Source organism: Antennarius striatus, chromosome 6 (assembly GCF_040054535.1).
Source record: "Antennarius striatus isolate MH-2024 chromosome 6, ASM4005453v1, whole genome shotgun sequence".
NCBI classification, from domain to species: Eukaryota; Metazoa; Chordata; class Actinopteri; order Lophiiformes; family Antennariidae; genus Antennarius; species Antennarius striatus.
In genome coordinates, this window is record NC_090781.1 from 14,507,998 (window position 1) to 14,531,822 (window position 23,825).

The 23,825-nt window shown below is 39.0% G+C and overlaps 1 protein-coding gene across 1 annotated transcript in view; it reads left to right on the forward strand.

The window, feature by feature from the left end:
• Positions 1 to 18,628, forward strand: part of cntn5 (contactin 5) — a 59,155-nt gene extending 40,527 nt beyond the window's left edge. Inside the window, exons 12-21 of the mRNA XM_068317336.1 lie at positions 766 to 886; positions 2,726 to 2,884; positions 4,757 to 4,906; positions 7,043 to 7,113; positions 14,565 to 14,799; positions 14,886 to 14,995; positions 15,073 to 15,259; positions 15,427 to 15,539; positions 17,004 to 17,172; positions 17,624 to 18,628. Coding sequence (XP_068173437.1) covers positions 766 to 886; positions 2,726 to 2,884; positions 4,757 to 4,906; positions 7,043 to 7,113; positions 14,565 to 14,799; positions 14,886 to 14,995; positions 15,073 to 15,259; positions 15,427 to 15,539; positions 17,004 to 17,172; positions 17,624 to 17,715 — 1,407 coding nt within the window. The 3' untranslated portion in view covers positions 17,716 to 18,628. The remainder of the gene's footprint in view (positions 1 to 765; positions 887 to 2,725; positions 2,885 to 4,756; positions 4,907 to 7,042; positions 7,114 to 14,564; positions 14,800 to 14,885; positions 14,996 to 15,072; positions 15,260 to 15,426; positions 15,540 to 17,003; positions 17,173 to 17,623) is intronic.
• The last annotated feature ends 5,197 nt before the right edge of the window (positions 18,629 to 23,825 follow it).

The following is a 23,825-nucleotide window of genomic DNA, read 5'->3' on the forward strand; positions in this document are numbered from 1 at the left end:
CTTGTATGAAATGTTTATGTTTGTGACGCAAGCATAATTTAATCTCTCTATTCTAGCATTCAACAAAATGTAGAATTCTATCCAAACAATTCCACACAAGAGGAATATTGAAAAACAATCATTGATTACACTTTGTTAAATTGAATTTTAAAAAATTCATGCATAATTTTGAAACCTAACAATTAATTTCAAAAATATAAGGCCTTTCTAATTTTTGTTGTTTTTGAAAACTGACTCAATTGTATATATTCTGAGGCAACAGCTTAGATTTCCCTATTCTATAATAATAAAAGATTCATTGTTGTTTAACTATTTATAGAAAACAATTTTAATATAGAATTTAGAGTCTTATTTGCATCATTATCCCTTTATCAACAGTGGATGTTCAAATCTATCTGTCCTCTCCTCCTGCTAATACTCTGCATGCTGTATGCTCTAGAGAAAAAGTATTTGCAATGACAAACCTTTATAGGTATACCAGATTCCTGGATAAACCATGGTTTGCAGTTTTAATCAGTTTTTGTTCTAAACAGCCAGGTGTAGACCTTGAATTATTCCCAGTCTTGCCTAAGGCATTCTAATTTCAGTAGAGGAAAAGTACAAGTAGTTGAAGAATATAGCATTAAACAGATAACTGCATTAAGTAGCAATCTCTCAAGCCTCTTGAGCATCTACTACACGGTGTAAAGAAATCACTTTTTTTTTTGTGTCAAGCACATTTAGGCTTGCTTAACAGCTATCTTTTTCATTTTGTCCCATTTTCAGCAGTCTTCAACAGTGGATTTAATGATCAGGAATATTTTGTTGAAGCATGCTGGAAGGTATGGTTGCCGGGCACAAACCAGTGCTGACACTGTAGTTGCAGAGGCTGAACTTCTTGTTCGAGGTGAGCTTGCATTTCGTTTTTAACCCACTCTTGGAAAGTGTGAATCATTAATATGAAGTCCACGATAATCAACTGTTCTGTTGTGTTATGGAATAGTGTTCTGTGCAGTAATGATCATATTTTCTCTGAGTCCATGAAATTAGGCCCCAATTTGTTAGATATGCATTCGATATGGGAACTTGGATAATTAGATCACACATCAGAAGTTTGCTCCTGGTGGAGACATTTCAACAGTAACTATTTCCACATTATGACCTCCTTTTGACTATCCAAACGCATTTTTTATAATCACTGTAAGTATGGCTGGACAGACGGTCTGTCTGCTTCAACAGTTTTAATATGCTGTTAAGCAGAACTTATCTGGCCTGAAATACCCAGTGATCAGATTCTATGGATGCTGATTGTCATCTAATGTAATTCTAATGTAATCTAATATAGCAATTACCTACCCAGGTCCTGATCTGGTTTTGACCATCTTCTAAGATAAGAGTTGTGTATGTTTAAGGCTCTCGTGCCTTGGAGGTGACATTCAAGGAAATGTTGTACACTTCATTCAGCCAGTACTATGTTGAGGTTTGTTTTGCCTCATTAAGCCCCAGCCTCTTTTTTAGGCTTCTACTCAAAAATGACATACCCAGAATGAACATATCACTACAACTACAAGGTTTATTTGAATAATTTTGTTGTTACAAAAAGGGAACCCTTGTGACATTTGTGCATGTGTGTCATAGAGTAATTTAAGACTGTACATAGTATAAATTAAATATTTCATTTTAGAAAATTCACAAATTTACATTGACTATCTATTTGAAATAATGTAATTGCAGGTTTAAACTGATATCAAAGCACAAAGGACATTTTCTGTTGCTTTGGGTTTGAGAGTTTAACGAGTCAAATATTAATAATGAAGTAGCCCCATAGGTGTTTTTTTATGAATAGTTAAAAGAAAATTGATGACAAGTGATTTTATTTTTGTTTATAAGTTTAGTTTTCATATCAGATTGTGTTTGTAAAATGGCAGTATAACACATTTTACACTTCTCTAAATCATGTGTTGTATCTATAGTGCAAAAGTTGTTCATATTAATATGTTGCAACATTAAATCCCATTGCTTCTTGTACACAGTAATTTACTGAATGTCTTTTTCCAATAGGCTGTAATGCCATGGTATACATAAAATAGGGATTGCTATTCCTATAAGGACATTAAATGCATCTTAATGTCCTGAAAACCAAATGCACCTTGCTGCACAACCTTCTAATGGGCACTTTTTGGGGCTACAGTACATTGGCTTTCAGTGAGCATACCAGCTGCCAGGTTTTCATTTACAGCTGTTCCCCCTTGAGTCTTTAGATGTATGCAACACTTGCAGATTACATTTACTTCTGAAGATTGAGGTAAACATATGTTCGCTGTATTAAAACAGGGAGGTCTGAAACATAGTCATGCTCAGCAGAACTAACAAACTGCCTTCAAAACCCACAGAAAAACAAGCTTCAGTATCCTTTAATCAGTTTGAGATCCTAGGCAGCAGATGTATGTCAGCCTGGATCCTGGTTCAGTTTAGTATGTCATGTTCTTGTCTTTTGTTGGTTGAACATTAACAACTCACAACTGATATTGGCACCATATGTATACAGCTGCACATCTTTCTTGAAAATTGCAGGGATGCACTCATTAGTGGTTTTAATAGTAATTTGACAAAATCAAGACATATACAAGCTTAGAATTCAGCAACAGAGATTTTCTTTTTTTAACCAAAGTTTTGACATTCATTCATTTGTTGCATAACCACTGGAACTCATTTAAACTTTGCTTCCTAACTGTCTTTACATCAGGTCCTCCTGGACCCCCTGGAGTGGTGATAGTGGAAGAGATCACAGATACGACTGCCACTCTGTCATGGACTCGTGGGCTGGACAACCACAGCCCAATAAGAACCTACAATTTACAGGCCCGTAGCCCTTTTTCATTAGGCTGGCAAACTGTCAGAACAGGTAATCAATAAGTAGCAAATTGCAGCTCCTAGATCTGTGGATGTTAAAGTGGGGTCATATGCAAAGGCCTTATTCTGCTGAAAGTCAAGCAGGAAAATAGTAAATCAGTCAAATAAGAGGAGGATTACTGGATTAAAGAGACATAATTTGGTTTTATCTAAAATATCATCCTGAAAGTCAAGCAAGTATCTGACAGTGTTCCTTTAAACCAAACTCTGACCATGACATTGTAAAATTCCTGTTCAAAAAAGATGAAATCCAGTTCTTTCATATTTTAGAGAGTCAATTTTAGTCATTTTATTGACTAAACTTTGCTATTGTTCAAAATGGCACATCGAAGACAAATCTGAGCCTATGTTACATTGAATTTTATGCTATGTCAAACAAGCATTTAGTGGAAAATTAACCTTTTGATCAGAATTATAAGACCTGTAATTTGTTACTGCACTTTCCCTGCTTTAATACAGATTTGTTTTAGTACTATGACATGAAAAAGCTCGCATTATTTAGTGCAAGGATGTAAGAAGGAAGACTTTCGGAGTGTGTTTAATCTATCTTAATATGCCATGTGATAATATTAGCAGAGTTTAAGGTGTGTTAATGATTCATCCCCACAGATATATAAATCATACTTTGTATACACTTCTCTCGCATCACATCTGTTCAAGCACATTTAATTCGATAGCGCACAATTAGGACTACATGATTTATTGTCATTGTTGAAACTGTAAAGATTAGCGCACAGTGGATCAGCCTTTCAGTTCCCACTCCTCCCTAAACACACTTATCGGCTCATGTTTGAAGACCAGCCTGCCTGACAAGGTGGTTTCATCGTTAGCTGCTTTGGAGGATATAAATTGAAGCCTCACTGGTCCCCTGAATGATGCCTTGATCATCACCAATAGACCTCTGGTTCATTTTAACATGGATATGCTTTCAGTCAAATTGTATTTGCTTAAGGATCAATATTAAAGATTGATTTTGGCAGAAACTACATTAGATATGGGACCTATTTTTACATTAATTCATAAAACCTGCTTTTTTTTTAGCTGCACTATGTGATTTATAATAACTTAGCTCTTTAAGTTTTTAAATCACCTTAAATGAAATTGTATAGGTTTCTTTTACTTTCTTGACGGGATTTGAAGACATTGGCACAATGCAGTCTGTTACACAATTTGTAATTCTGTTAGTAAGCTTTTGTTCAGATAACAAAACAGTTGTACTTAAATTTTGTTTCGAGTAAATTTTGTATTGTGACAACATTTTGTACAGACATTAAGTTACAATGACTCTGGGGGCTGAAGTCTTATTGTCTTCAGTCCATTTGAACTGAAGTAATGGTATTTTTATCTTCGTTGACTTTGTGCTCCAACAGCAACAGATCTGAACTGAGACTGTGTCTTTGAGGTTGAAGTGGCATCCCACAGCATTTAAACACTACATTTTGGAGAATGCAAAGTACTTTGACAAGTTCATACAGTTTTGATGTCATCATATGAAGTCATTATATTTAATGACTCCCTGCAAGCTACGTCAACATATGCCTGGTGTTGCTTTTACAACCGTCTTCACATCCTGTGTCTTTCAGTCTGGCCTTTAGCGATGAAAAACACCTGCTCAATTGGTTGAATGACTTCAGGTGACTGGCTAAGCCATTGCAGAACTTCTTCACAAATGTTCAGCCATAAAAAAATCCTGATTGCTTTGTCTGCATGTCAAGCATCATTTTTTTGTATTGTTTGCACAGGAAACTATAAATCCTAAACTCTTGACTAAGTATCGTTCTCAAATCCTTAAAGTTGAATGTTGGCACTCGAAGCAGTGTATATGGAACATATGGAATATTATACAGTGAATGTTTTTTTGCAGACCCAGACCCTGTGACTGGGGACATGGAATCAGCCATGGCTGTGGACCTCAACCCCTGGGTAGAATATGAGTTCAGAGTGGTGGCCAGCAATGCAATTGGAACTGGGGATCCCAGTGCATTTTCCAGAGGTGTCAGAACCAAGGAAGCAGGTGAATGCTCTAATCCAGTGGTCCCCAAACCCCAGGCCGCGGACAGCTACCGGTCCATGGGTCATTTGGTACACAAAGAAAAAATATTATATATTACTTTCATTTTATTTATATCGGAGTCTTAAAGATGTTTTATTTTGAAAAATGACGTCTGTGCGAAATTACACACAGACGAATGCATACGTCTGTCCCGCTTGACAGGTCTCGGTCACGTGACAGGTAATTAACCCACACAATTAAGCGCCCACAACTGCGCCAGTGTTGTGGATTAAAGTCAAGGCAGATTAACCTGAGATCACCCAAAAGTATTGAAAACCCTGCTTCCATTTCCAACCTTCTGTCTTTGTGAAGCAGGATTTTCTGCAGTGACCGTAAAGAAAACCAAACTGCGGAGTAGACCAGACGTCCGGAACACACTTCAAGTGTCATTGTCTCCCGTTACCCCTAGATCAGCAGCCCCCAACCACTAATTCTCATTATTGTAATTTTTATTATTTGATTGACTTGTTCACTCTTTTATTGGAAATGATCAGTATTTCTCCTACGTTGAATGCACTGATTGTAGGTCGCTATATTTCAAAATAAACCTCATCAGTGCAGTCACTTCAATCGAGTTTTTAATTTAATGATATCTTGGAATTGAATGTTGGAATTATTTCTTTTACAGAGATATTGATTATCAATTTATGAAAAAAAGGTTGTTTATTGTCTGTTGATGTCTGCATTTTACATAAAACCACTGCGGATGATTTATTTTTAGACTACAGCTTTCCTGGCGTCATTAACGATTATCGAGCAAATGAAGGCCAGTCCATGAAAAAATGATGAAACTCTTTGATGAAACTCGTCCGTGACGCAAAAAAGGTTGAGGACCGCTGCTCTAATCCATTATTAGTCATGTACTACATTCACATCATATTTTGTCAAAAGGAATCACCCTATCCAGGTACCTCTTAATAAATATAATTTCAGCTTGTTTGCTTACAGGGGCTGATTCTCCCCCTTCGTGAACATATTACCATGCGCCCTCAAGCATTCGTGCATCAACACTCGCGACCTCACCTCATCGCAGATTTTTAGTAGGCAGTCAAGTGATACCGTACGCGCAAGTCTATTGGCTGACGGCATCCGGAAGTGCACTATGTTCTGTGAGTCTCGGACTTACGTGAGACACAAAGGTGCTTTAAACATTAAATCAGAGTGTGGGAAAAGGTAATACAGATAGAAGATGGTTTCATATCAGTATGGGGAGGGTTCATAAACGTTTAAATTACCATAAATAATAAGATAAATAGTTTGTCGTTCTATCGCAAATTTGTTCTATCGCATGTGGTTCCTTGAACACATTACCCGTGAGGAACGAGGGCACGCTGTACTTCCTGTTATAAGTTTTCTTCATTTAAATTTGGTAAGAGGTTGAAGATATGCTGCGTCCATGAATTTTAACAAGTTTAATCTCAACAAACAAACATTTTCCTTAATGCCCTGAAGCTGAGAATCCACGATTTATGGTGGGGTAAAATTGACCGAGACAGGCTTGTTAAAGGCTGCTGCTTCACTAACTGCTAGTTTCTCATCTATAAAATGTAATAATTACAAAGGTCATTGGTCGTGTGGAAGTAGGTAATTAAATCTGTCCTATGTCTTCAGCATAATTAACAATCTAATTACTGTATCTACGCATTATCAACACATTATGGTAATCTGTACTTAAAATTACAGACCAAGTTCAAAATGTCAGCAAAGTATTTAAAATCACATAAATAGAACATGCTCTCACTCCAGTTTGATGAACTGGAAATTTAATAAAAGAAGACATACTAAATGATAAATGATAAATGACTAAATGATTTTTTTAATTTTTTTCTGTTAAAATCTTACTTTATTTTGTTTTTCAAACTTAAATTAAAACTTTATTTCTGTTATGACAATTCATATAAATGTGAAAATATATATAAATAAGCTTTGATGTACTACCACGTTAAATAAGAGTTGGTTGGTTCAGTATTAATGTGTTCTCTTTGTCATAGCTGATATTTAGGGAAGTTGAAATGCTGACTTGTTTCCAGCAGGATGCTAAAGTGTGTTTCCAGTGTTAGGTCAGTGATGAAGTGCTAACCTTTCTGTTTCAAACAGTTCCATCAGTGGCACCAGCCAACGTAAGTGGAGGGAATGGCCGCAGGCATGAACTAGTCATCTCGTGGGAGGTAGGTCTGCTGCCAACTCCTTCCATAGCACAAGCATTAATAACATGCACAAAAACACAAATTTCACTGTGGATTTACAAAAAAATCAGGAGTTAATGGAAGAATTTGTTGACTACTCTCATGTCTTTTTATTATCCTGTCATTTCTGCAAATGTTAATAATAATAATATTAATTGTTAATGTGAGCTTGCAAATATTTAATTATTACATAATTTGTCGATCGTATAAATTCCACGATAAAACAATAATATCAGACTTCATACCAAACAAATGAAAACAAATATATTGGTATTATAAACCAAGCGCACCCGACATAGTCAAAAATCAACATGGTGATGTTGTGTTGGCAAATCATGGACTGCGGTGGGCGGGCATTGTGAAGCAGTAGATGAATGTTAGCAGGCTAGCTGCAGAAAGAAAGATAACTAATCGTGAGATTGGGATAGGAGCTAACATTAAAGGAAAAGGCACCTGTCAAAAGAGCAAGTGGAAAAGAAATTTTAGAGCAGTGATTGTTCTGTTAGCTGACTACATGAACAGAACTGTATGTAATCATTTAAAGATCGTTTTTGTCAGATGCCCGCGGAGCATTTTGGATACTACATTGATTGTCCCATTCCAAATGGAAACCATGTCTGGACAGACTGTTCGTGCTAGCCAGATACTTTCACTCAGAATTCGTTGCTGTTTTCGGTGTCGTTCTTGCTGTTCGGACTTTCTGCTCAAAAACATGAAAATTGTTGGAACAGTTATGACACTCTAAAATTATTGTTCATGTGATTCCTTCTGGCAGATGCCCCGCTATTGGTTGGGTACTTGATTGACAGGTAGTGGGTGGAGTTAAAAGATGTGACAGCATGAGGTTTTCAAGTGAGCTTATTGAAATGTATAGGTGGGGAGATATCACTTACCTGCTGCTGAAAACAGGAACGGAGCAAGAGTCAGTGCTGTAACTGATCTGAAAGAATGGACCCACCAGAACAAGTTACATCTGAAACATCCTTTCTGAAACTATATCCTTTCCATTATTGCTTTTGAAATTCCGCTGTCACCCAGCAGCAAGTTTTACATTTGAATGGAGCCTAATAATCAAATGGAGGCAGCTACTGCATGCTCCAATCATCAAAAACCTATACTTTTAGGTTCTAGGGAATGTAGTACTTGTCAGACATTATTAAGGGGGTAAAGCATGGTTGAGGAAGGATGTCAGTCCTTGCAGCTGGTTATGTGGACGGAAACAGTCTAATGATCGCAAATATCCAGATGACTGAATTATTTTCATCATTTGATATGTGATTCAGTATGACAAGTAGCTGCAGTCTTGCTAAGCATGAGCTGGGGACCTATGTTTACTGTGCTATTCCAAGAACCATCAAAGTGTGAACTAATTAAAGTATAAAAGAAAGTTTTAGCAGCTCAAGTGAGAAAAAGTCAGGAAATTCTCTTAATAATTTGATGACAGGTGTACTGAGGAGTTAGTTTGAGTATTTAAAGCTACAATTTATTACAGGTAGAAAAAGCATATTTTTCTTTTGCCTGTATGGCTTTCCTCCCGTTCCTCTGGCTTCATTTCATAGTTCAAAGGTATGCAGTTCAGGTTAATTGGTGATTCTAGTTTGCCCATAGGTGTCAATGTTGTGGTGAATTTTTTTTTTTTTTTTGTCTCTAAGTGTCAGCACCATGATGAATAGGCAACCTGCTCAGGTTGTACACCACAGCTTGGCCAAAGTCATCTAGGATAAGCTCCAGCCAAAAAAACAAACATCCTCCAAAAGATAATTGGCTAAAGATAATTGGCCCAAAGATGATGAATTGATGGAATTATGAAGATATGGCCAAACTTGTAGTTCAGACATATATCATGGAGCTTCTGCTGCTTGGGGTCCCTTAAAATAAACAAACAAAATCTGTGTTTTGGGAAAATGTGGTTGTGATAGTCATAGTCAGTTGTCACTGGCAATGGCATTTTGTTTATAGCACATTTCAGTACAAGTTAAATAAATGTGCTTCACATGCACTGATAGCGGTGGGATTATCTTCCTTTCCTTGATTAGTAAGCATAGTAATCAACTCAGAGGAGGACACTGTCGTGTCTTGTGAGGGGTTTTCACTTTCACTTTTCACTCTTACATAATGGTCTTTTTTAGGTTTAGAAGGGAAGACCTGGCAGACCCAGGGTCTTGGAGTTTGAGAGCATGACTTGGTCAAATGATAAAATTTGCTGACAAAAGTAATAGAATTGTGGCTGCGCTGCATCAATCAGTCAAATGATTAAGATGTAAATTTTAAGTGTAGTCCCACCACAGGCATAATGATGACAAACCTTGAATTTCCAACTCATTCCAAATACATCCGGGAACGTCATTGTGAATATCTGCTTGTAATCTCAGTGCTGACAATGATTGTACCAAGTGTAATAAACGTCATACACAAGTAAAGAGGATTTTAGTCTGAACTGTTTCCAAGTGGACAGCTTGGCTCTCAGCCAGATTCAGAGCACAGCATGTGCAGAATTACTATGAGCAAAGCTGAGAATTTGCTATTGAAATCAGCCGAAGCATATATTAACAAGGGAAAAGTGAACAGATGTAGAAGCAACTGACAGCTATTCTTGTAGTTATTAAATATGGGAGCCTAACTGCCACTGTGAAGATAACCTTGACATGAGGGGAAGTGCCCCTCAGTGCCATATTATGGGAGATAATGCCCATTCCAGATGGGATGGTGTTTGGTTGCGCACTATTTCTTATTCATAACTCCAGAATGTTGTAAGAGTTGCTGGTGTAACACAATGACAGTCTCCTTAAAAGTAATTACAGAGCCCCATGTTGCATCATGGAATACTTAAAGTTGACTAAATTAGTGTTTGGTCCTTGGTTAGACATAACACCCAAATCATCAAACCATGTACGAATGTGAGTGGTAGCAAAATGGGATACTTATTCCATCCATCCATCTTCTGTCGCTTATCCGTAGTTGGGTCGCGGGGACACCAGCTTCAACAGGGAGCCCCAAACTTCCCTTTCCCCCGGCCACATCCACCAGCTCTGACTGAGGGATCCCAAGGCTTTCCCAGGCCAGTGTTGAGAGTCTGCCCTGAGGTCTCCTCCCAGCTGGACGTGCCAGGAACACCTCCCTAGTGAGGCGCCCCAGGGGCATCTGCACCAGATGCCCAAACCACCTCAGCTGACTCCTTTCCACACGAAGGAGCAATGACTCTATTCTGAGCCCCTCGCGAATACCAGTGTTTCCAACCCAATCTCTAAGGGAGACACCCGCTATCTGCCTGATAGCTGGTCGTTCTTTCGGTCATGGCCCATCGCTCATGACCATAGGTGATAGTAGGAACAAAGATTGAACGGTAGACGGAGAGCTTTGACTGTGAAGTTGTTTAACTACCTTGGTGACTTCGCCCAAAGCTTCAAATTCCCCATCATCCTCCAACTCTGCCTCTGCAACAGAGGACGGGTCAGTTGGGGTAGTTGGATTCAGGAGTTCCTCAAAGTGTTCCTGCCACTGACTGACAGCCTCCTTAGTCAAGGTCAACAGTGTCCCATCCTTGCCATATACAGCTTGGATGGTCCCCTGTTTCCCCCCCTGAGGTGTCGGACAGTCCTCCAGAACAACTTTGGTGCCGTCCGAAAATCCTTTTCCATGGCCTCTCCCAACTCCTCCACAACCTCTGTTTTGCCTCCATCACAGCCGAGGCTGCAGTCCTTTTGGCCTGTTGGTACCCTGCAACTGCTTCAAGAGTCCCCAGGGTCAACATGCCTGGGAAAGCCTCCTTCAGTCGGACAGCTTCCCTGACCGCGGACAGAGTCCTCCTCCAGACCTTTCTAGTTCACCCGCATTACTCGTTTGGGTTTACCAGGTCTATCTAAAGGTTTCCCCTGCCAACGGACCTAAGTCACAACCAGGTGGTGTTCTGTTGGTAGCTCTGCCCCTCTCTTCACCCGAGTGTCCAAAACATACGGTTGAAGGTCAGATGATACAATCACAATATCGATCCTTGACCTCCGACCCAGGGTGCTCTGGTACCACGTACACTTATGAGCATTTTTGTCCCTGAACATCTTCTTTCCAGCGGCTCGGTGGCGCAGTGGTTAGCGCTGCCGCATCGCAACACGGCGGACCCGGGTTCGAGTCTCGCTCTGTGCGGAGTTTGCATGCTCTCCCCGTGTCTGCGTGGGTTCTCTCCGGGTTCTCCGGCTTCCTCCCACCTCCAAAAGCATGCGCTTCAGGTTGATTGGCAGGTCCAAATTGCCCGTAGGAATGAGTGTGTGTGTGCATGGTTGTATGTCTTTGTGTGGCTCCGCGGTGCACTGGCGTCATGCCCGGAGTGTCCCCCGCATCACGCCCTATGCCGCCGCGATAGGCTCCGGCTCCCCGTGACCCGCTGCGGCAGATACAGCGGTGGTAAACTGAAAATGTCTGACTGACATCTTCTTTCCTTTCAGCTTTTCCCTTCAGGGGTCACCACAGCGAATCAGTTGCTTCCATCTAATCCTGTCTTCTGGATCCAACTACCCTCATGTCCTCTATCACTACATCCATAAACCTCCTCTTTGGTCTTCCTCTAGGCCTCCTGCCTGGTAGTTCAAAACTCAGCTTCCTTCTACCAATATATTCACTATCTCTCCTCTAGACATGTCCAAACCATCTCAGTCTGGCCTCTCTGACTTTATTTCCAAAACCTCTAACGTGTGCTGTCCCTCTGATGTACTCATTCCTAATCCTATCCATTCTAGTCACTCCCAAAGAGAACCTCAGCATCTTCATCTCTGCTACCTCCAGCTCTGTCTCTTGTCTTATCCTCAGTGACGCTGTCCCTACACCAAACAACATCGCTGGTCTCACCACAGTTTTGTACACCTTTCCTTTCATTTAGCTGATTCTCTTCTATCACACATCACACCTGACACTTTTCTCCACCTGTACCATCTTGCCTGTATACCCTCTTCACCTCTTTTCCACACTCTCCATTGCTCTGGACTGTTGACCCTAAGTACTTAAAATCCTCCACCTTCTTGATCACTTCTCCCTGTAACCTCACTCTTCCACTTGGGTCCCTCTCATTCACACACATGTACTCTGTCTTACTGCAGCTAACTTTCATTCCTCTCCTTTCCATGACAAACCTCCACCTCTCTAGCTTCTTCTCCACCTGTTCCCTGCTCTCACTACAGATCACAATGTCATCTGCAAACATCATAGTCCATAGAGATTCCTGTCTAACCACGTCTGTCAGTGTGTCCATCACCATAGCAAAAAAGAAGGGGCTCAGAGCTGATCCCTGATGCAGTCCCTATAGCACATCTCACCACTGTCTTATAGTCCTCATACATGTCCTGCACCGCTCTATCATACTTTCCTGCCACTCCAGACTTCCTCATATAATATCACAGTTCCTCTCTGGGCACCCTGTCATAAGCTTTCTCCAGAGCTACAAAAATACAATGCAGCTCCATCTGGCGTTCTCTGTACTTTTCTATCAACATCCTCAAAGCAAATACTGCATCTGTAGTACTCTTTTTTTGGCATGAAACCATACTGCTGCTCTCAAATCCCCACTTCTGCCCTTAGTCTAGCTTCAACTACTCTTTCTCATATCTTCATTATATGGCTCATCAGCTTTATTCCTCTTTAGTTGTCACAACTCTGCACATCTCCCTTGTTCTTAAAAATGGAGACCAGCACACTTCTCCATTTTATCCGGCACCTTCTCACTATCTAAGATCCTGTTGAACAACCCAGTCAGAAGCTCTACTGCCATCTCTCCTAGACACTTCCATACCTCCACAGGTATATCATCAGGACCAACTGCCTTTCCACTCTTCATCCTCTTCAATGCCCTCATCACTTCATCTTGACTAATCTTTGCAACTTCCTGGTCCACAATAGCCACCTCTTCTAGACTTTGTTTTCTCTCATTTTCCTCGTTCATCAACTCTTCAAAGTACTCTTCAAAAGTACTACCTTTTCCCACACTCTTATCGACCGTTTAAGCCCTTTTGTGTCACGAAAGTCCGAGACTAAAGGAACAAGCGCACTTCCAGATGCCGTCAGCCAATTGAATGTGCATACGGTATCACGTGACTGCCGAAGAAAAATCCACGATGAGGTGGAGTTGCAATCTTTGATTTGCAATCACACGAGGGCGCACTGTATATAGAGACAATGTTGAGAAGCTCCACCCTGTGCAGCCTCTTCTTTGTATTACTTGGTATTTTAAGTTGTCTTAGCCCTGCCTTATTCCTCTTTATTTCTGCTAAATGCTTTTGGAAATAAGGACTTGGTCAGTGATCAATGGAGATGAATATCAAAGGAGACAGAGCAAGAATGTCAGCGCTTTTTGGCAGCTGAGGCATGTTAGCTCATGACAGTTCTGCCTTTCCAATCATCTGTGGAGAGTTGCCGGCGCCTGGATAGCATTGGTGGATATGGTTATTAAACAGGATAAATGACTAAATAGTCTTTGCAGCTTTATTCAGCCGTCTCATTAGAGTTGATGGTGAAAGACTGCTTTTTCTCGGGGAGCTATTGAGCAGGCCATCCGTGCTGAACTCACAGTCACTGAAATCAGCAGACTTCACATTTTCATCCATAAGACTTATTTAAGTGGCATCTCCCATGTCATCAGCCACTTGTGGCTTAATTTATAATCCCATACATGTTTCCAGTCTTCTAGTGCGTTCATTAATCCTGTTTCTAAAGACCCGCATTCTATGACTTGTCATTTGAAGCTTTGCCAACTCCAAAAATTACTGTGATGGAAGTAAATAAATTTTTTGTGATGATTAGTGTAATTAGGCATTAGAATGGATTGGTTGTTAAATGTAATCACAGTTACATTTCTATTTACCACCAATCTATCTGTAAAAAAGATTGATCGCTTGGGTGATGCCTTGAGGGGACTGTATTACTTTGGACATGAGCAAATCAACAGAATGAAGCACAAGGACGTTTTGTTGCCAAGAACACACAGGTGTAGAGGTTTAGCCAAAGATTTAATCCCTCCAGCTCACAGTTTAATTAAATTACAGTTTATTTAATAAATTTGAGTAAGCACAGAGCAGCTGCGGAAGACAGCTCCCAGTTTCACCAGTTTAAGGGAAATCACAGATAAGTGCTGAAAATAGGACAAAAACAAGCCTCCTGCTGTCAGACATGGATAGACAAATAGCCACATAATTGGTATATCTGAGCCAGATATGATTTATTTCCTTTATTAGGGTTCGCTGGATCACTTAACGTTGACAGACAATTATAGTGAAGGCCTAGTAAATTAAATGCTGGTTTATCAAACTACAACTGAGGAAAAGGTCATGTTCAATTCAATTAGAGCTATTCAAATAATGCCCCTTCTGTCACAGTGTTGAAGTGCTGCAAAATTAGCTGACTCTGTAGAAGACCCTCCAGGATGACTTTTAATCGCTTCTCAATGTTTTTAGCCTGTATCTGAGGAGTTCCAGAATGGTGAGGGCTTTGGGTACATCGTTGCATTTCGTGCCAATGGAACCAGAGGTTGGAAGGAGAAGATGGTGACGTCAGCAGACTCTACAACATACAAATACAGAGATGAGACTTTCCCTCCCCTTACCCCATTTGAAGTGAAGGTCGGCGTGTATAACAATAAGGGAGATGGACCATTCAGCAAAGTTGTCATCATCCATTCTGCGGAGGGGGGTAAGTTTATACTTGGTGGTTGCATGGCTTTAATAAGAATACATGGCAGACTTTTTACCTTTTTCTGGCCATTTTGCTAATTTCAGAACCGAGGGAGGCACCTTCTGATGTGAAAGTTTACTGCATATCTTCATCAGAAATTAGGGTGACTTGGAAACCACCCAATCCTGGTCCTGGGAGACCACAAGGATATGAGGTGCTTCTTAATTGTTTGCACGTACATGGCGGTATCCACGCTTGTATATTTATAACATGATTCATTTCTCCAAATAGGTCAGCTACTGGAAAGACATGGAGCAGGAAGAGTCAGGAAAGAAACAGAGAACTGTGAAAAATGAAACTTCCTTGGTTTTGACAGGATTAGAGGGCAACAGTTTGTATCTGATCACAGTAAAAGGCTTCAACAAAATCGGCCAGGGTCCTGCCACTGCTGCTGTCACAGCCAAGACCAGGAAAGCCCGTGAGTACTGTCGTGGTGCTAATCATGCAAAACTATAAATGGAATAGGGGCTACCTGTTAAGCTTGCTCTATGTTGGCCTGTGAAAATTGTAGTACAGTAATTGACGTAGTTGGGTCAGTCTCTTTTCAAACGCCTGAATTTGCACGTTGACTGTTTCTCCCTTCAGCTCCCGCTCAGCCTCCAACCAACCTCATGTGGATTCAAGAGGGCAACAATGTTTCTCTAAGTTGGGATCCAGTGAAAGCAAATGACAATGAATCAGATGTCATTGGATACAAGGTAATGATTAATTTAAGATTCTTTCATTCAGTTAATCTTGATTAGTTAGTGGATTTTAACTACACAAACTTTTAAGTGGTGCATTAGGTTTACTTTTTTTTTTTTTGAAACTTTATTTCAGAAGGATGGGGGAGTTTCACTCTCATTTTAGTATGATGAAATGCTCTATAACAACAGTATTCAACTGAATTTTCTAGAAGTCTGGTAAAACTCTCGTCCATCTGAGGCCCCAAACCTAATCCCAAAGAAACAAATAATAATGAAATACAGATATTAAAAAAATGAAATAAAATGTATATTAAGACAAAATTAAAGAGGAACCTCTGATAATTAAACTCAGGGCCTCTTTGTTAAGAGTCAACTGAGTTTAGTGTTCTTTTACTTGTATTGTTACTTTTGACAGCACAAATTAATATTTTATTAGTAGTACTTAGTTGTCAGGCGAGAAGATTCTAGAGGTCTGCGTTTGGACTTAAAGTCACAAATTGTTTACCACAGTAAATATTATTGCCCCATTTTTCCAGGCAAATAAGAGTGCCAGATCAGAGCCTTTCATCAATGCTGTTGGAAACAGAATGTCACAAATGTTTACAGTGTATAGATTTATCAAAGATTGGTGTGTGAATGAGAGGGACCCAAGTGGAAGAGTGAGGTTACAGGGAGAAGAGATCAAGAATGTGGAGGATTTTAAGTACTTAGAGTCAACAGTCCAGGGCAATGGAGAGTGTGAAAAAGAGGTGAAGAACCATGTACAGGCAGGATGGAACAGGTGGAGGAAAGTGTCAGGTGTGATGTGTGATAGAAGAGTTTCAGCTAAAATGAAAGGAAAGGTGTACAAAACTGTGGTGAGACCAGCGATGTTGTTTGGTCTAGAGACAGTGTCACTGAGGAAAGGACAGGAGACAGAGCTGGAGGTAGCAGAGATGAAGATGCTGAGGTTTTCTTTGGGAGTGACCAGGAAGGATAGGATCAGGAATGAGTACATCAGAGGGACAGCAAATGTTAGAGTTTTTGGAGATAAAGTCAGAGAGTCCAGACTGAGATGGTTTGGACATGTCCAGAGGAGAGATAGCAAATATTTTGGTAGAAGGATGATGAGTTTTGAACTGCCAGGCAGGAGTTCTAGAGGAAGAACGAAGAGGAGGTTTATGGATGTAGTGAAAGAGGACATAAAGGTAGTTGGTGTGAGAGAAGAGGATGCAGAAGACAGGGTTTGATGGAGGCCGATGAATCGCTGTGGTGACCCCTGAAGGGAAAAGCCGAAAGGAAAAGAAGGTCAAATTATTTTAAACTGTTCTAAATATCCACAAAAACAGATACCTTCAGAATTTCTGTTGTTTTCACTCTTTGCTCATAATATTTAAAATGTGTGTTTATTCTGAAAGAGGTACCAAGTATTTATTTTTCTAAAATTACTTAACATTTATATTGCTGAGTAAAGTAGGAGAGTTTAATGTCTTGCAGGTGTTAATCAAACAGGAGGGTAGAGGCCACAACCAGGTGACACGAACCATTAACCCTTCCACCATGCTGTCACTGCTTGAGGGAGGCACCTACATCATTGAGGTGCGTGCCCTCAGTGAAGGAGGAGAAGGAGCAGTCCGCTCCCAGGTTCGAGTGGTCACCTCATCTGGTAAGTATGTTGGCCTCCTCCCTTCTTTTCTACAAATTACACAACATGACCTCTGCAATGCAATCTCTATTCACAAGCTGTTTTGTTATCTTAGCAATTTTATGTTCAGCCCTTAATTGAGTCACTGCAGCTGTTGTGTGATCCAAGTTTTCTTTGACTAATACCGTTTTAATTACCTCGCCCACACAAGTCTTCCAACTCTTCCACAGCCAATTCAGTTCTAAGCAATATTATGATCAGAATGTTTGCAGCCGTGGTTTGTGACATGGACAGTCAGCCTCTCTCTTTTCCTTCACCTTTTCCTTTAAAAAAAATCATCCCAGCGACAAAGTCTTTTATCAATACAGTCACAAAAAATCAACAGTGTAATGTAATATTAAAAATATATTTACAGCATTTTGTTTCACATTTATGTTCTCACAGTACTGACCTCATCTTTAATTTCTTTTAGGTGTCCGAGCAAAAAGCAACCAGTGCTCATTGCACTTCCTGTCACAAACTTTAACGTGCACTGCACTGGTCCTACTTCTTCTGGTGCCTTGAGCTTCCTGGTGTGGCCATTGTGCCATCTTCAGTACCATGGATTGACCTACCAGTCTTCAAGTCCTTTTTTTCCACCAACTGACTTCTTGCTTTGGCCTTACCCATCCCAAAGGACCCAAGGCCTGCCAAAGGGGGTTTAGTCTAGCAGTTAACAAGTGACTCATAAGAATTCTTCTGTCTTTTGTTTTGAAGAATTTATTTGCACTGTTCTTTCCAGCATCAAAATAGTTTTGTACTGTAATGTATATTGTATGGAAAGATTTCTTTTGATCATTTACTTTATATCTTATGTTCCTTCCATCAATTGGCATCACATGACTTCCTGACAGCTCTGCAGAATGTGAACAATTCCTTGAAAGCTGCTGCAGTAGTGATAGAGGGGTCAGCTGCCCTTTTTCTTTTCATTACTTATCTGCATCCATTTACCCTTTGGCTGCCTAACAAGCAATGCAGCAGAAGCTCAGTAGAGATAACTGCATTGTTTTCTTATCCATACATGGGAAAAGAGGTTTTTTATAGAACCAAAAATCTTACTATTTCCTGACCTGCTTTTTGTACATTGTGTTACCTTTAGAGAAAAAACACAGTGGTGTGTGTCAGCTATGTCAAACTCTGTTTTTGATAGTAATTAAGTGATGCTTGGTGATACAGTTTATTGACTGTTTGATGTATGGCGGTAGGAAACAGGTACTCACCTGTAGTTCCCAAACACATCAATAGACAAAGAAAACTATGTATCAACTATTGGTATCAGTACAAATAAATGTGATGTATATTTTGTAAACACTTGTTCTTTGTAATTTCTAACATTTAGGAAAAAAAAGTTATATTTCAATAGGACTGCATATAACATTGGCTATTGTTCATTTTGTTGATTATTATATATAAACCAATGATCCATCAGTGTTTTCAGAGCCCATGGTGACATCATTAAATTGTTTTTTCCTCAGACTGAAATGGCAGGATCCAAAGACTTCCATGTTTGACAAGATAGAGATTAAATAAAATTAAAAAATAACATGTTTGGTATTCTTGTTTGATAAATAACAAATGATGAACAAACAAACTGGTGTTTTACTGGCAGTCGTTTATAAGCTTTACAAAAACAACAGTTTTATACAATATTGTGTTTCTCAAAGTGATGAACCTCTACGTACTTTTCTTGTAAATTACTGAGATTTTAAAATTCAATTCATAATTTTAATTTTATCGATTATCACTTTTGAACCTGTTTACTCATAAGTGATTTAATCAGCAGTATGACAGAATTTCACAACATGCTTATCCTTTTATTGCCCCCATTCTTTGTTTGAAATATGTTGCGTAGTGACCGTTTTGGAATCTAGGTTGTTGGGGGGGGGTGTTTTTTGTTTTTGAAGGATCAATTTCAACACTGTAATGCTCTCTAAATTACACAAATACAAATCAGTAGTGACATGTTTATTATTGGATTTGAAAATGTTGCTGACCCATCAGACAAGGCTGCACTTTGAGATATCCCTCTCACAGTGTTATGTAAAGTCTGGGTTAACTGGATTACACACTGGAGGCATTAGAAACCGTAAAAGGTCTTGTGATAAAAGAACCACAGCAAAGCCAAGTAGGACAACATCAAAGGTATTGTCTCTCTGGCTCGCATCTGCCTTGTCTGAAGTAAGTGGTTAGCTCTAACCAAGTATGAATATCAATGTTAGAATATACAGTAGACCTGCAGGATTGAAGCCTGCTTGCTCTGCCTCCAGCTCACCAGACTCACCATTATAGTTTCAGAGTAACCTGGTTCACCAGCTCAGGTACCTGCTCAAGGGGAATTGCTCAACCACAAGAGGTAAGACCACACAGTAAATGAGAGTGCGAACAATGCTTTAAGTAATGTACAGTATGTGCTGTAGTTACTATTGTTTTAGAGAGAAGGAAGCTGGTCAGGTTATTCTCCCATATATTTTTATTTCTGTCTGTTGCAAACCATTAAGCTGTTTAATGTGGATGAAGGGGTTTTGGTGGTGCTTTTAGTCTGTTCAATGTCTGCTTAAACACATACCTTCACACAGGTGCTAAAGTACTGACCTTTAATTATTCATACAGCACTTGTCTGTGTTGGTGCATCTGATTTATGATAATGGATTATGTATCCTGCAAGGAGACCCATTTGTTTCAGAGAGCCAGAAGCTACAGTATCAGCGATTAAAACATGAACTGCCATTAGTTATCTACAGCATGCCATGATCAGTCATCTGATGTATTTTTCTGAAAATCGTGAGATAATTTGTTATAATCTAATAATTTAAATTGACATATTAGAAATAATATTTTAACCAAGGAACAGTCCATATATTTTCATCAAAAGAACAAATTCTATTTATTATTCACAATGACATCCTTTTTCTTACTTTGTGAAATTAGTCCTTGTAGTTACATGATATTACTGTTATATTATAAGTTTTTATCAGTTTGTGTGTGAGGACTGCACTTTACTTACATCGTTGTTTTTGCAGGACAACGATCCAGACAGCTAAAAAGTGGTTTTAAGGGAACGCTAAGTAGAAGTCCAGTTCAACCTTAGCATATTACCATGACCTGGATGAGAGGGATTCAACATAATCATAGTGATTTTTTAACACATAAAACATTTAGTGTCTCCATTCAGCTTTTATAGTCTGCGAATGTCTTTAACCAAAATTCCCAAAGCGATTTGGAACATTGCATAAACCCTTTTTGATAAGATGGAAACCTCACTGAAGACTCTAAGCTGAAAGTGTGCAACCCATCTGAGGAAGATGCATAAGTTCAACTGCTTGTACCTGCTCTAGGCCAGATCAATGCCAACAAACCAGATGATTTTTAAAAAGTGCATAGCAGCTGTCAGTGATTAACAGGATGTAAAATCAAATCAAATATCTCCAAAATTGGGGGATGTTACAAGATTTAGAAGATCCTTACATCCAAACAAGGGGGAAACATTATCTTCCATGTAACATGGATGTGGAATTCCTGTTTTTGCTGTTTGATTTTATTGTTTAGAAAATATCTATGTGAAACATATGTGAAGAATCAATGCTGAGGGCTTCTTCGCTTTGCAAAACATCAATAGTCTATGTAAAATCACAGGGTGGAGCACTTCACAATACTGTTGTTTCATTTAGTGTAAATAAACAAAGGTGACGTGGAGATAATCTTGTCTCTCTGCCATTCCATAACCTTTCTGTAAAAAATGTGAAAGAAGACATGGCACATTTTGTGACAAATTATGACATTTCAGTGTGAAAATCTTTAATTTAGAGGCTTCAATGAGGTATTATACTACTGTAGTAGTAATGTCTTATGGTGTCTAGTGTCTACGAAAGCCTTGAATTTTTACAAGCTATATCGATCAATTTTATGTTAATTAATGCAAACATACCTGCTTTTGTGGAGTACTTCTTTATGTGTTATCTAATTCAAGTGGAATAGATTGCATGTTTGAGTATACAACATATTTCAAAAGGGATGGTGTCGTAATGGGTCACCATCAGAAAATATGTAATCCTGAACATCCGGAAACTGAAACTATGCAATCTAGTACAATAATCTGCCAGCATGATAAAAAATTTAAGAGATCCAAGTGTCAGTTGACAGTTGCTACTTTTTTTCTATATCCATTTTCAAATTTGCTCTTGCTTTCTGAATCCAAAAAAAATTGTCTCCATGGCGAATTTATTCTGTGATTGAAAGCTGAACTCTGACTTTGCTTTTCAGATGGATCACAATTTAGCACTGAAGAGGAGGGCTCTCCAACAGAAGCTGCTGCAGTAAATTGTACCATATTGTTGAACATTTCTATGCAAAGTTTTTCTCTGTTTTGGATTTAATACTTTTGTTTGCGCAAAAACGGCTCCACATGAGTCACTTGACATGAAAAAGTATTATAATAAAGCATTTTCTATTGAACAATAAACTTTGTCTTTATTCTGTCTTGGTGTTTAACTATTTAATGATAAAAAAGGAAACATCATAAAAACACTTAACATCTTTAAAAGTGATTGAGATCTAGCAATTCAATGAGGCAAGCACCTTATTTTCCTGAACAGTATCAGTATCTGCAATAATGTCCCATATTTACTCGGTATAGGATTGATCCAGTACCACATCCAACTATCTACAGGCTCAAATATTTATGTGAATTTGAAACCAGAATTGTGGCTTCATCTAAATTAAATTAATGTATTTGTCTGATTTGATTAAATGTTCTTATGCACAAAAGTCTAGATTTTTTTTAAAATCATAATAATCCTATGATTAAAAGCTTTCATTTGATTGTTATCCCTTCTGAAATGTTTTCCAAATTGTAGAATTAATTATTTATTATTAATTGTATTATCTTATTTATTATCACATTCTGTAATTTTTGTTGTTTAAATGTGAAGTAAAAATGTGTCACTTTTCTAATACGTGAATGCTACCATGCAATGATGAATTTTTTCAGCATGCTACTCCTCAATGGCAATGGCAAAGATGGCAGACAATAACAATTAGGGAAGCATGCCATGTTCTGTTGAAGACTGTGAACAGAGGGATTAAACAAGCAGCTTTACAGAGAGATTCAACATCCAGTATAGAACTGCACATGTCGAGTAATTCTTGAAGTTATAATTGAAGTTGTCTTTTGACCTGTAAATCCCGCTGCACTGTAGGAAGCCAAAATGCACATCGAGTTCTGCTGTTTGGCTTTGCAGGACATAGAGAATTTATGCCTGTGGCATTTTTCTGTACCGTCACACAAGTCAACATTGTGGTACTGTTCAGCAAATATATAGGAGGAATCTAATTATCTGTTCTGTGATCAAATGTACTGAGTACAATTAAGCTCCCTGGGTTAACATTTGCTCTGAAGCCACAGGGTGCCGACATAAGATGCCTCACATTTTTGCACATGATAGATGGCCTTTTATATGTTTTACAACATGTTGTAGGTTGTGACTTCAGTTAGATAGCATGCTCTACTTAAAGCATTGTTGCATTTACACATTCGCTGCCGTCTTTGAAATGCTCATTTGACATAGTCAAGTGTAGGAAAGACCTCATTACATGATCCTGATAGGATTTGACAGTATAAGTGCATTTGCATGTAGAGATGTTTCTTTACAGCCACATGTTTTCTTTATGGGCATAAACCATGAACCATTAGAACTACAGATCCACGAGTTGCTTTTCTTCCCGAGCCAATGCTCTTGTCAGTGTGATGGCAGATGGTGTTGGAGGGAATCCTCTGAAATTACAGCACCTAATTTGATGTACTGTAAGTACTCTCATTAGAAACGAAAGCAAAAGTTTCCTGCTTAGAGTCCAAATGAGGGAGGCAAATTCAAGACTAAATGTGAGACAAAAAGAGATAAATCCAGTTAAATAACTTTCCATGCTTGTGTTTTCTAGTTTGCACTGGAGCAGTATGTTATACTGGACAGGTATATACCATAAAAGGTAAAAAGGTTTGTTCACTGACACCAAAGGAAGCCATGAAGTCAAATATTCCTTAGCCCAGAGTAAATCCACTTTGGTATGTCTATTGCTACAAATATTTATTTGAGATGGACTCAGATTGCATTTGTAAATAGTATGTAAAAAATTCAATATATGACCCAAAATCACCAGTAATTTACATCCCTTAATGTGATCAGTTAATGTACATGCCTCATGGTCCCATTACACACTGCAGAAAAATGGACAATTGACAAAATAAAGCAGGAAACAGTAAAAAACACTAACATCAAATATTAGAATGAATGCAAAATATATAAATGTTAAAGGTCCCATATTCTCTTTTTTGATCAGTTTCACACAGCTGTTAGATGTCCATCTACACTGTACTTGAAAATGGATTGCCCCAAACTGATCTTTGGTCCTGAATACCAGCTGTCTAAAAGTAGCTCAAATGAGCTCTGCTGAGAGCCGGCTGTTTCTGTGCCTGCCCCTTGGGAGGAGCTGTAATTGATGACGTCCGAAGCCTTGCCGGCAGCGAGGCTTCGGGCATGTCTTCCGTATCGACGCTCCCATCACGGGAACGCCCTGCTGCGGCCGATACCACGTGAATGATTTGGCTCGCAACACGCGTTCCAACACCGATATACGTAAAG